The sequence below is a fragment of the Schistocerca piceifrons genome, chromosome 1 (assembly GCF_021461385.2).
Source record: "Schistocerca piceifrons isolate TAMUIC-IGC-003096 chromosome 1, iqSchPice1.1, whole genome shotgun sequence".
NCBI classification, from domain to species: domain Eukaryota; kingdom Metazoa; phylum Arthropoda; class Insecta; order Orthoptera; family Acrididae; genus Schistocerca; species Schistocerca piceifrons.
Window position 1 is genome coordinate 29,446,124 of NC_060138.1, and position 14,544 is coordinate 29,460,667.

A 14,544-nucleotide genomic window follows, 5' to 3' on the forward strand; every position below is an offset into this window, starting at 1 on the left:
ATATAAAATGTAGACTGGCAATGGCAAGGAAAGCGTTTCTGAAGAAGAAAAATTTGTTAACATCGAGTGTAGATTTAAGTGTCAGGAAGTCGTTTCTGAAAGTATTTGTATGGAGTGTAGCCATGTATGGAAGTGAAACATGGACGATAAATAGTTTAGACAAGAAGAGAATAGAAGCTTTCGAAATGTGGTGCTACAGAAGAATGCTGAAGATTAGATGGGTAGATCACATAACTAATGAGGAGATATTGAATAGAATTGGGGAGAAGAGGAGCTTGAGGCACAACTTGACTAGAAGAAGGGATCGGTTGGTAGGACATGTTCTGAGACATCGAGGGATCACCAATTTAGTATTGGAGGGCAGTGTGGAGGGTAAAAATCGTAGAGGGAGACCAAGAGATGAATACACTAAGCAGATTCAGAAGGATGTAGGCTGCAGTAGGTACTGGGAGATGAAGAAGCTTGCACAGGATAGAGTAGCATGGAGAGCTGCATCAAACCAGTCCCAGAACTGAAGACCACAACAACATCAACATTATCACAGTGCTTTCCTGCAGGTGTTGAAGTCTGATATATCAACGAGTGAACCACAATTTCAATGAGCAATGCGAGTGGAGGAAGAAAAGATGTAAAGGTGAAGATAACTATGAACAAAACAACTGGTACATCACATTCACAGAACTGGTTCTCTCCAGCAGCAAACACCAGTGGTAACATTCCAACTGGCACTTAGTTATACACACAAACACAATTTTTTTGGGCATCATTGTGGTTGGACACCAGTCATGAAAGATCATATACATCACATTTGTAAAAAAGCTAGCAAAAATATGTATTTACTGAAAAGTGTCCAAACCTCCCTGGACCATGACACTTTAGAATACACATATTTTCGTTACATACAGTTGCATCTTCAGTGTGGTACTTTGATCTGGGATGGACACCATTAGTCTATACAGACAGAATTCTTAGAATATATAACAAAATAAAATAAAGTACAATAAAATGAACCAGTAAGAGTGGTATCCAAGGTAAACAAGAGAGCGCGTAATAAAGAAATCACCAGAAAATATAAAATACTTACTAGCTACGCTATGTACAACTTGCAGGCCATATCTGAGAAACTAAATCCAGAACATAATGTAATGAACACTTACATACCAAAGTACAACACAGGGTGGAAAGGGGAAAACTTTCACAGAATTGCAAGCAATGAAGACGCTTCAATCACAGTTTACATAGAATAGAAACAATTTTTATAACAGACTACCATCATTTAACCTCAAGGAAATGTACTGTCACCTATTTTATTTAATGTTTACACTAATAATAAACCACAGCCAGAAGGATGCAAAAGTTTCATATATGCTGATGATCTTGCTCTTGCTGCCCAGGGCAATCAGTTTGAAGATGTAGAGATAATGCTTGCACACGGTCTACAACAGCTTGGTACTTACTATGAAAAGAATCAACTCACACCCAACCGTAAGAAAATGCAAGTGTGTTCTTTCCATCACAAACATAAACAAGCTGACAGGAAACTTGAAATATTCTGGAATGGCGTTGCACTAGAATATTGTTCCCACCCCAGGTATTTGGGTGTCACTCTTGACAGTACACTAACCTACAAGGAACATTGTCTGAAGCTGAAGCAGAAAGTATTCTCCAGAAACTGCCTTCTTCAGAAACTGGCGGGACCAATCTGGGATACACAAAACAACAGCTCTTGCCTTATGCTATTCTGCAGGAGAGTATGCTAGCCCAGGGTGGTACAATTCAGTACATGCAAAGCAGGTAGATGTAGCCGTAAATGACAGTTGTAGGATTGTTACAGGTTGCCTAAGGCCAACCCCCATGAACAAAGTTGCTCCATGTGACATCAGAAGAGAGGTCGCCGCTAACATTGAGAGGCATAAACCAAATACAGTGACCTCACATCCACTCTTTGGACATCAACCTGCCATGCCAAGACTGAAGTCCAGGAAGAGTTTCCTAACAACTTCAAAGCCCTTAGAAGGATCAGTTGCGGCTACCCGACTCACCACGTGGAAAGAAAGATGCCAACACCTGTCAAACTGGATGATACCACTAGAATCCCAGCTGTCTGGACAAGTGGAAAAGTGGGTCATCTGGAAGTCCTTGAACAGACTACGGACCGAACTTGCAAGATCGAGAGACAATCTCCTTAAATGGAACTTCCAACTGCCAAATGCCAACACAACACTGTGCGAATGTGGTGAATTGCAGACAACCCGGCATCTCTTCAAATGTAACTTATGCCCAATCAGCTGTAGCATGAAGGACTTAACGTCTGCAGCACCCAATGCTATCAAAGTTGCCCAATTCTGGTTGGATACTGTATATTTTTCTTTGTATGTATTGTATATGTGTTCATTTTAGTGTACCTCTGACAGGAATAAAGAAAGATCATTTCAATAACTTACAGAATAAACTGAAGTGTTTATTAATAGAGAAATTATGTTACCCAGAAGGAGGTTTCAATTGTAATGTCTTCTTGTAAAGCTGTTAGTGTATATAGCTCTAAGTTGGTTTTTGTAACAAAAAACTGATAATTTCTGATGTTCACTTTTATAGCAATGTATGCATTTACCTCACACTGGCAAGAGAATTAAAATTAGTACAGCCTTGTACCTAAATGTATATGTGGATTAAATAAATATCTCAATTACTCACAAAAAGGCAGAAACTTATCTTTTTCGTTTGTGCCTGCCAATGTCTCTACACTTCTCCATTTCGGGGAATGGTGTCTTTTACACCCACAGTATTCACATTCTACCAGGCCTTTCCTGCTGTAGGTATCTCAATTACATGTTCTTTTTCTATTTTTGTTTTGCCCCATTAATGTTGGTTTATTAAAAGTAAACTGTGGGAGACTTACAACAATGCAAAAGCAAAAGATTTTGAACGTAGAGAATTTGAAGGGACAAATAAAAAAAATTAATTTTATCCAGAATTTGCAGCTGTGAATGTGACTGTATTCAATATAGTGGAAGCTTCAATAAAAACACCTTCAGATACATTTTTTTCATATTTTATTAAATTACACAATGCATTTTGGACCCTGTGGGTCCTTTTTCAGTTATTGTCTAATACATCATTTGCCTTTGCTCTTTAGTGAGGTCAAATGTATTTTCCTGTATGAGAAATTTAGACATAGGTTTCATATTTTCCACTGTTTCTTAGGTATTTCTGCACTCGATTCATGAAATATGAAAATGCATTTCACCTCACTTGAGAGTAAAGGTAAATTATGTATTAGATGATTTGTGCCTAAAGATGGACCCACAGGATCTGAAATGCATAGCACAATTTAATAAAACATTTAAAAAATTATGGCTGAAGGTATTTAATTCAAATTTTCTGTGCCGTAAAACAATGTTGTAATCAGTGAAAAAATGTTAATTCTGGGAATGTAAAAACAGGTTTGTACAGAAGTTAAATGTAATAGTGTTTTAATTTCCAATTAGTCATTTAACTCTGAACATTAGGAAGTCAGCAGTAATTTAAACAATATTAGTCAAATTGCTATGAAATAGCTTTTTCAGTGAATAAAGTTTAATAAAATATGTCACTGAAACTAAAATGTGTCAAAACATTTCTCACTGTTATTATATCATCAGCAGGTTTTCTTCAGTAACTTGCTAATTGTTTGAAATTATTTAACTTCATTGTTTTTAAACACACCCAGAGAATATATTTGCAGCTTTGTCAGAAATTTACAACAAAACACAACTTAAAAATAGCTAACTTTAAAAATAAACATATTCTTAAGTCAATATGAAGTAATGCAGGCAAGTAATTCACCTTTGTTTCTTGCTGTCGAGCCCATTTAGTAAGATCAGCTCCAGTCTTCTGTACTGATTCAGCAGTTCGTGTAAAATCAACTGCTATAACTTCATCCCAGCCACTGAACTTTGATTTGAAAATCTGAAACAAAAATGAAGGTTTTAAAAAATCCTAACAAATCTACATAACATAAATTAAGAAATATTATGTTGTAGCAAGATGTAATACCTGTGTTTCTGTTCCTTCTTGGACTCTGCTTACTAATGCATACTCTGGTCTTGAAATCATACTGAATAGTTCTTGAGAGAGCTTCACAGCAGCTGCTCGTACAAGACGAGTAGACTTTTTCCCAAACCTTCAACAGCAAGTATTTTATTAGTAAATTTTGTTTTCAATCATTAATACTGAAGTAAATAAACAATACTCTTCTCAAATGACTTACCAAACATATACATCAGGGTAACAGTCGAGTATATATACATTTCTATTATTCAGCAGTGAATTCACAAGTTTGCCATGAGGAACCTCAACTTGTGGTAGCTCCAAGTAGCCCATTCCAAGCCTCACTTGGTATAAGCGAGGTGTTGCAGGCACAAAATTGCAGCTTACATGTTCCTACAATTATTTTACCAATTTCAGCACATATTTTCTGATGAGATTTATGTAAAAACTTTGATGAGAAGAAAATTAATCAAGATCACACCCAGCATATTTATTTAAGTTATGCCTCTAATGTTTTACATCAAGAGTATCTACAACCACAAATTAATGCAACACAGAACACCTTATATCATAGAGCATTACATTAGAGCCTCAAGAGCAATTGCTGTGAAACAAAACCCTTTGGTATCCCACTCAGGACAGTTTTACTATACACATTCACTCCAGTGTGGTGAAGATGTACTGTACAAGGTAGGATAGGAAAGCAACACACTATATATATATATATATATATTTCTCCCCTGGTATTGCAGCTGGGTGGAATGCTGAAATTTCACAACAATATAGTTTGAAGTTTGTGCTACAGAGGGTATTTTGTTTTTGCGTGCAGCCCTAGTTAGAGAAGCCTGAACTACAAAACAAACAAGTCACGCATATTACTATCATCAACTTGTGAATAGCAACGATGTGTAATTTAGTATTTGTGAGCCAAACGGCATAAACTGAGCGAAATTCACAGGGACATGAGTGATGTGCATGGGACTGTACGGACCATAACAGTGTCTCCAGGTGGTGTACATTGTTCCAGGAGAGGCCTGTGAACCTTAGTGATTCGCCACGCTATGGGTGGCCAGTTACAGCTACAACACTGCAGAATGTCAGAGCCATTGAAGCAGCAATTTTGAATGACAGGCATGTGCAACTGCACACCTTATTGCAGCAGTTCAACATTTCGTAACGTGCAGTGTACGATACTGTTCATGACACATTGAAATTTCATTAAGTTAGTGCTCGCTGAGTGCCTAAGAACCTGACAGACAAGTATAAGGACCAGCAAGTGATGACATGCTTGGATTGCTTACCACTTTATGCTGCAGAAGGACATGATTTTCAGAAAGGAATTGCCACTGGTGAATGAGTCGTGGGTGTACCACAAACAGCCTGAAACCAAGCAGGCCTGTATGGAGTGGAAACATGCCGGTTTACCAGCATGAAAATGATTCAAAGTGACAATCTACTATGAAAGTACTTGTGACAGTGTTGTGGGATATGCATGGTGTGTTACTGGTGGACTTCACTGAACACGGGACCACTGTCAATGATGCAACTTATGTTAAAACTTTGGTTAAGTTGTGTCATGCCCTTTGTGACATATGCCAACAACATCAATGCTGATGGTGTCAAACTTCATCATGACAATGTTCATCCCATTGTTGCTGCTCCCGTTCATGAAAAAAATCATTGGATGGCAGGTGTTCCAGCATCCACCATACAGACTGGACCTTGCAAGATTTGACTTTCATCTGTTTGGTACCGTGAAGAAATTCCTGGCCGACCAACATTTTATGATAGATGTTGAAGTGAAATGATCAGTTCAAAGATGGTTATGCGCCAAACAAACGGACTTCTACAAACAAGGTATTCTCAAACTGGTACCATGATGGCAGAAATATGTTACGAAGACTGGCGATTATGCGGAAAAGTAGGTAAAATATGTTAAGTTCATTTGTGTGTGTGGTTTTTTTTTTTTTTTTTTTTTTTTTTTTTTTTTTTTTTTTTTTTTTTAAAACCTGGTAAACTTCTTGGTACTAAATTATTGTGCATTACTTTCCGATCTTCGCTCTTATAATGTTTAGTGCCAACGTGAATTACTGAAAGTGTGTACTGTTCTCCACAAATTTTGATTGGTGGAAGAAGTAACATACAAAACAAATACTGTAGTCAACTAAGTAAGCATGAAATAAAACTTAACTGATGAACAATGGTTCAATATCGGCAAAAGAACACAGAGCCACATTTTGGCACTTCATAGCCAGGCTCTTCTGACTGTGAAAGCTACAAAAAAGCACTCAATTGCCATAATAAATTATGTTCCACTACTATTTACCATGATTTATGATACAAATTTCAAGCTATGTTCTATTTATCATACTATGTCAGCACACAGACATGTTAATACTTGTTGTTTTTTTCTCTGTTCACTCCTCCAATTAATTTGCCAGTCAGTTCGGAATAAAATTATGAGTGATATGTTGTAATCATTGCCAGCCACTATCAAGTTTGCCAGGCTGCAATAAAGTCTTTAACATTTAGTTATTGAGAGACTGATGGGTTGTGATGGATTCTGCTTCAACCACAGTTGACATTTACAGAGCCAACAACATGTTGGTGGGTCCACTCTGAATTCGGTAGTTGATGGGTGTTTCATTTATGGTGAAAACTTCAGAGATGAGGAGAAGGACAGAAACACATGTAATTCACACGCTGCTAAACCCAAACTACAAGTTTTAATGCAGGTTACCCATAAGGTACAATGGAGTGACATTTTGGCTGAAGCAGCACAATGGTACAGTGTCCTGAATTTTGGCAACTCAATGGATTTAGAAAAACCATAAATGCAGTAGTCAACTGAGTCTGTAGGTATTTTTATATAATTTTGCTCAATTGTTTACTCTATATTATCAGTCAGTTCCACAAGAGAACAATACAAAATCAGTCAGTTTTGGAAGCATATACAGGCAGTATGAAAAACAAACATACAATCACAAATGGGAGTGCAGAAGGTATCAGGCAACAATGTCAATTTCATAATGAAATCACTCAAATGTGAAATGAATTCTAGTATTAACATCTTAGTTGTATAATTGAATTTATAAAATAATAAGTGAGTTAAAAAGAAAAATTATTATGAAAATAAATGCTTGAAAACATTATTCAATTAAAGAACAAAATGTTGCTGGAATCATGAGACACATCCTTATCAACTTGAAGGTCAATGGGATGGAGCCACAACTGACAAGGGGAGGATGCAGGAGGGAGTTCACCAATTTGCCTCTAACTGTATGAGTGGAAGCAGGTAGTCCTAAGTTGTCAAAAAACAATTAATCCCAGGCAAGGAACAACAACTGATAAGGTACCTAACAGCACAGATTATGCCAATGCAAATGAAATGAACTCTGTACAGGATGTGTGTAGTACAGCTATAGCTAGTTTGACAGATGAGATACAAATGCAAATTTGAAATGGGCAATATAAAGCTACTGTTAAAACTAGGTTATCTTTAAACAGCTGTGGTGTCATCATCAGGCTACTGTTCTTGATTTTTTTTATTGCATTCTTCTTAAAGGCTTCTTACATGTGTGACCTGAGGGAATAGCTGCCACAGTCTCTCACCCAAACCATGTTTTCCCTGCATAGTACATCCATTTTTGGAAGTCTCAGTCTCGATTACAATAAATACGTGTTAAAATGACATTGTATGTTCTACCTCCCTACTTAGTGCATTCAAATACAGCAGTATCAGTACTGTTTGGCCGCTGCAACTTTTGCCGCTGAGAGTTCTGATAGTGATGGAAGCACAATGTTTGTGAACATGGGATATGGAAAGAATAGGGGGAGAGTGTTTTTCAGTGCTAGCAATTTTGCAAGTCACAGAGATCTTGTGCTACGGTAGAAATGATGTTTGGGAGTAGTTCATATACGTTGGCAGTAGTTCCGGCGACTTCCGAATTCTGTACTGTGGCCAAACAATGAAGCAAACAGTGAATAACTCAGTCACTGGTGTTCTCTCGTGTTAAGCATTTCTTTGACACTCAGTCCATAATTTCTTCTTCTTTTCTTTCTTATGTTAAACAGTACATCGGCACTTTACAGATAAAAACAGATTGAGACATTTAACAAACGAAGAAAAGGGGAGCACTATTCAGGAAATGGACAAAAATTCCCACATGAAGCATACTGATATGGCATGGAAACTGAACATTCCTCCATCAACATTAAATACAATACTGAGCAAATGCAAAGTAACTGAAGCAGCATTTTTTGAAGGATGGAACAGCAAACAAAAACAAGTGCACAATGGTAAGCTTCCAGAACTGGAAAATGTGCTACTAAAGTGGTTAAACAAGCTTTTGCTTTGAATATTTTAACTGATGGTGGTGTGTTCCATTCTAAAGCATATATTTGGCACAAACAGTTGGGATTCAAGATTTCAATGCATCCAATTGTTGAATTGAAAGATTCAATAACAGACATAATTTAATGTATAAATGTGTTTGAGGTAAGGCTGGAAGCATAAACATTGACACTGACATTGGTCAGTCATGAGAAAATAATCTTCCATCAATGATAGAAAAGTACAGTCCCAAAAAGATTTTTAATGCAGATAAAATGGGCTTATTTTTTCACCTTCTGCCTGATAAAACTCAAGTTCAGAGAGGAGAAAAATACCATGGCAGAGTACTTAATAAAACGAAGCTAACTGTTTTATTATGTTGTAATGAAAGGGGAACAGAAAAGTTGGTGCCACTAATAACTGGAAAGGCGAAGAGTCCACAATGTTGATTTTCATTTCCATCAAAATATACAGCTAAAGCGAACACATGGATAACAGCTACCATATTCCAACAATTCTTGCATGCCTGGGATGCAAGGTTGGGTGTTAGAAACAGGAAAATCCTCTTGCTTATTGACCACTGTGCAGCGCACACCCAAGATATGTCCTATCTGTATACTATAAAAGTATTGTTTTATTCTTCATAATTGTACAAGCCACTTTCAGCCACTTGATCAAAGCTTTATAAAATTTTATAAAATGCATTTCACTGTGCTGTGTGTGATAATGATATTTATTTTGCTATCGGTTTCAGCCTTAAAGCATCTTCAACGGCAGCTGTACAACGTATAAAGTGGACAGCTGCTGTTGAAAATGGTTTAAGACTGAAACCAGTAGCAGAATAAATATAATCATCACACACAGCACAGTGTAATGCACTTTGTAAAATTTGTACATGCTGTTGACCAGTGCCTAAACAAGATGTGCATTATAAAATGCCTGAAACAAAAATGCAGGAAAATTCTTGTAACAATGAGGCCAGACTGTCTTGATACTACAATGAGAAAGGCCACAATCATAGATGCTATGCATTTTGTACAAACTGCCTCTGATTCCATGGAAGAAAGCACAATCTCAGACTGCTTCAAGAAGGCTGGCTTTGATTGGATAATTAAAGAAGACAACGCACCAGAAAACGAAGAAACTGCAACTGAACAACGGCAACAAATAATGGAGTAAGGAGCAAACACTGACTACCTCATCTTCAATGAATATTTTGAATGTGGCAAAGGTGTTGGCATCTGTCAGTCCATGACAACAAACTATTGAAGCAATGGACACTGTTATGCATTACATTTTGAGTTTTAAGTTGCTGAAGAATTGGTGAGCATGTTAACTAAAATGGACAACACAATATTAAAATTAGAACAAAAGAAACAGTCCACTATTGATATGTTCTTCAAACCTTTGTGAAGGCGGAACTATACACTGTATCATATTGTGTCATAGTATAGTTACGCTAACAAGGCATATGATACACTGATGGTTTGCTGAAATATCAATTCCTAATCATTTAATGGTAGTGATACACAAATGGAGAGAAGCTAAATGGATGACATTCATTTGTTTTAAGAAGTGTGGTCAAAGTTATGATTTTAATGGACTTTTATTTTTTCCAAATCATATGCAAAATATGTGTATTGGGTGCTAGAGGTTATGTTCTTGCATCACGTGTCTTCCTGCATTGCAACCAGCTGATGGCAGAAGTGAACATGTTCAATATATTGAATTTTTGACAATGTTGCAATTTTTAACACTTTTTTTGCTTCTTGTTTTTTAACAAGTAATTTTTAGTGTTTCTGGATGTGATATCCCAAACATGTTCTTGAAAAGCCGCATTTTGAATTATAATTTATTGAGATGACATGTCCAGAATTGTGGTGCTATGAGACTGCATATTACCCCAAATGTGCTATCCTTAATTCCACATTTTCACTGGCGAAAATATTGAATAATTATCAAATTAGGTAATTTCTGGTAGCATGTTTTCCTACTTATGACATTCAAAATCTGCGGTCCTCTCAAACACTAGCTATGTTATTGAATTACTTGGTACAAAGAACATTTTTGAAAACTGTTGTGACTAGCCGATCATTCAAAGCGCCGCCGCACAATTACGCGTGTCCTCTACATGCGGCGCTGTCTGCCAGCCATGCATCAGCTGCGCCACCTAAGCGGCCAGCCGAGCAGCGGCCGCTAGACTGGGACTCAGTGCTCATTCGAATGCTAACGTGTACACATGTCTTGCTTGTCAACTTACTCTGTGACTTATATGTGTTGTGTCGTTCTGAAATATATGTGTTAAACTTGACGTTACAACAATTGGCGACGAGGTAGTGGATTTTTCCTTTTCACCGTTGACCCACAGGTTTCCATGGCTACTATCAAGCAACTATTGCAAAATCTCCTTGAACAGCAAACGCTTCTAACAGTGGCGATTTGTGATTTACTCGCGGTGTCAAATACGGGGCATTTCTCGTCATTGGCTATACCTCCTTTGCCTCCTTATGATGAGACGACGGAAGACTGGTCTGATTATGAAAAACGTCTTCGACAGCACTTCTTGGCATTTCATGTCCCGGATGAACAACCGTGTAAGTCTTTGTTCCTTTCCTGGATTTCACCTCAAATGTATCGGTTGTTGTCGCAATTGGCTCCTTTGAAGGATCCTGCATCTTTGTCCTTTGCTGAAATGTGCTCACTTCTGTCTGTCTATTTTCAAAGGCAAACGCATGTGGTAGCCTCTCGTGTTGCCTTTTATCGTTGTCAAAAACAGCCACATCAATCTTATTGCGCTTGGGCTGCTGAACTTCACGGCCTCAGTCGAAAGTGTCAATTTGTTACTGATGTTCACAAAGAATCCTATGCCGATTCCATGCTACGGGATGCTATTATCCAGTCGGCGCCCGACAAAGAAGTTCGGCAACGTGCCCTTCAGTTGGCAAATCCGACTCTAGATGAAGTTCTCTCCATTGCGCAGTCTTTTGAAATTTCTCGCACCGCTGGGGTGCGAATAGAGGCGTGGGGTGATGTTGAGGAAATACAACCTCTGTGAGCTGTTGACGACGCGTGCGGCGCATCCCGCTAAGAAACTGCAGCAAAACCCCCGGCAACTTCCTTCATGTCCGCAGTGTTTTACGAAACATTCACGCGAGGATTGTCCCCAACGTTGGGCTGTGTGTCACAACTGCAAAAAGAAAGGTCATGTGTCTTCCATTTGCAAATCCGACCGCATACATGATGTTCATGAACATGACGCTGATTCTGATTCTGTGTTGTCTGTCAATTGCACTTCTTCCCTTTCAGGGAAGTTATTCCTCACTGTCCAAATCCTTGGTTGAGATGTTCGCATGCAGGTGGATACCGGTTCTGCTGCCACTATAATTAATTCTCAGACGTATCTTCAGTTGGGTTCTCCACTCCTGTCACCTGTCACTCGGCAATTACGGACGTACAATAAACAGAACATTTCTCTCTTGGGACAATTTAATGCTGAGGAATCTTACAAATCCATCGTTCGCACTGTTCCCATATTTGTGGTCAACCAGAGTAACGCAGAGAATCTTTTTGGTTTCGATGCCTTTCGTGTTTTTGGGTTCTCCATAGATAACTCTGTCAATATTGTCTCTGATGCTATTCCTTATGCTCAATTGGATTCCCTGTCGACGACATTTTTGTCCCTTTTTTTCTCCTGGGTTAGGCCGTGCGAACGACTTTGAAGCTTATATCATGCTCAAACCCACTGCTCGGCCTAAGTTTTTTCGGGCTCAGCCCATTCCTGTGGCCCTTCGTGATCGGGTAAAACGGGAGCTGGATCGTCTCACTACTTCAGGGGTCTTGCTTCCTTCACTTCCAGTGAGTGGTCCTCTCCTGTCGTTGTCGTTGCTAAGCCAAATGGTGATATTCGTCTCTGTGGCGATTTCAAAGCCACTGTAAAGGCTCAATGCCTCATCGACACTTACCCTATGCCCTGTCCTGAAGAACTGTTCACTAAACTTGCTGAAGGCCAGTATTTTTCTAAAATTGACCTGTCAGAAGCTTATCATCAACTTCCTCTCGACGCTGCTTCCCGGCAGTTTCTGGTCCTTAACACGCCTTTCGGCCTCTATCAATACCAACGCTTACCCTTTGGGGTTGCTAGCGCCCCTGCTCTCTTTCAGCGATTCTTGGAACAATTATTGCTCCCTGTCCCTGGTTGTATCAATTACATGGACGACATTGTTGTCACTGGCTCCACCACTGAAGAACATCTTCAAAATCTCTGCACACTTTTTCATGTCTTACAGACTGCCGGTCTTAAGTGTAACCTTCAGATATCACAATTTTTTCAGGCATCTATCACGTATTTGGGGTTTCAACTCTCTCGGGATGGTGTTCGCCCGCTTCAGCAAACTGTCGCAGCGATCGATGCCCTTCCTCGCCCTACATCTGTTAAGGAACTGCCGGCCTTCTTGGGGAAAATAGCATATTATCACAAGTTTTTATCATCTGCAGCTTCGGTGGCTCAGCCGTTGCATCGCCTGTTGCATAAAAACGTGCCTTTTCACTGGTCCGCGTCATGCGATGCCGCTTTCCAGAAATTGAAGACTATGCTGAAACAGGCCCCGTGCCTGGCTACTTACCGACCTGGCCAACATCTTGTTCTTGCCACAGACGCCTCTCAATACAGGGTCGGTGCAGTCCTTGCGCACCATTTCTCTGACGGCTCTGAACAACCCATTGCTTAAGCCTCCAAAACGCTCACGGATGCCCAACAAAAGTATTCTCAAATTTAAAAAGAAGCTTTGGCCATTATTTGTGCTCTTCATAAGTTTGGTGTTTTTCTCTATGGCTCAAAATTTCATCTTGTTACGGATCACAAACCACTTGTTTCCTTGTTTCATCCATCAACGTCACTTCCCGACAAGGCTGCACACCGCCTCAGGCGTTGGGCTCTTTACTTGTATCATTTCAATTATGAGATTCATTTCCGGCCGACGGCTCAACATGAGAATGGTGATGCACTGCCTCGCCTTCCCATGGGATCTGATCTGGCATTCGATAGGGACGAACGTTTGTGTTTCCACCTGGATGTTGCCGAGCAGCGGGTTGTGGACGGGTTCCCCATCACTGGGGACAGGCTGGCGGCTGCTACGGGTTCTGACCCTACCCTCTCCCGGGTTTTACGCTTTATTCAGAATGGTTGGCCAGATCGCCCGTTCGCTTACACGTCTGATCCGTTGCAGAACTACTACGCTTTGCGCTACCGCCTCACGGCTAGGGATGGTGTTATCCTCCTTTCCACCCGACAATGCTTCGCTGCGTGTTGTGGTACCTGCGTCTCTGCGTGCTTCGGTCTTGCGCCTCCTTCACCAAGGGCACTGAGGCGTCTATTGTACAAAATCTCTGGCACTCCGTCATGTGTACTGGCCTGGCATCGACTCTGAAATAGCACATATGCCCTTGTGCGCCGCAGGCCGGCGCCCCAAAGTCATCTTCGTCATCCTGGCCTTCGCCTGAGAAGCCCTGGGAGCGCATTCATGCTGACTTTGCAGGATCCTTTTTAGGTACTTATTGGCTCCTTGTAATTGACGCCTACTCTAACTTTCCTTTCATTGTCCGTTGCACGTCGCCTACCACCGCGGCAACCACCAGTGCTCTCGCCCGCATTTTTTCTTTGGAGGGCCTCCCCTCTACTCTTGTTACTGATAATGGTCCGCAATTTGCCTCTTCCGAATTTGCAGATTTTTGTGCTCGTCACGGTGTTGTGCATGTCACGGCCCCGCCGTTCCATCCACAATCAAACGGAGAGGCTGAACGACTGGCCCGCACATTTAAGGCTCAGATGTGGAAACTCCTGACTTCTTCTGTTGCTGATGATGCGCTTCTCCAGTTTCTGACTTCTTACCGTTTCACCCCCATGGGCGACCACAGCCTGGCTGAGCTCTTACATGGCCGACAGCCCCGAATGGTACTTCATCTTCTGCAGTCTTCAACCTCACGGCCGCGGGTGCCTTCGCTTGGCCGGTTCACCGCTGACGACCTCGTCTGAGTACGGGGATATGGCAGGGGACCAAAATGGAGTACTGGCCGCATCTTACAACACCGTGGCCGACGCCTGTATGAAATCCAGACAGACACTGGTGTTGCAGTGCGTCATTCGGACCAGCTTCGGCCTCGTGTGACTGCAACGCCTGTTCCAA

General features: G+C 40.3%; 1 protein-coding gene across 1 annotated transcript in view; it reads right to left on the reverse strand.

Annotated features, from left to right (window-relative positions):
- LOC124783127 (protein flightless-1) overlaps window positions 1–14,544 on the reverse strand; it is a 183,289-nt gene that overhangs the window by 34,132 nt on the left and 134,613 nt on the right. Inside the window, exons 14-16 of the mRNA XM_047253997.1 lie at window positions 4,250–4,422; window positions 4,036–4,162; window positions 3,826–3,948 (exon numbers count right to left, since the gene is read on the reverse strand). Of these exons, the coding sequence (XP_047109953.1) occupies window positions 3,826–3,948; window positions 4,036–4,162; window positions 4,250–4,422 (423 nt within the window). The remainder of the gene's footprint in view (window positions 1–3,825; window positions 3,949–4,035; window positions 4,163–4,249; window positions 4,423–14,544) is intronic.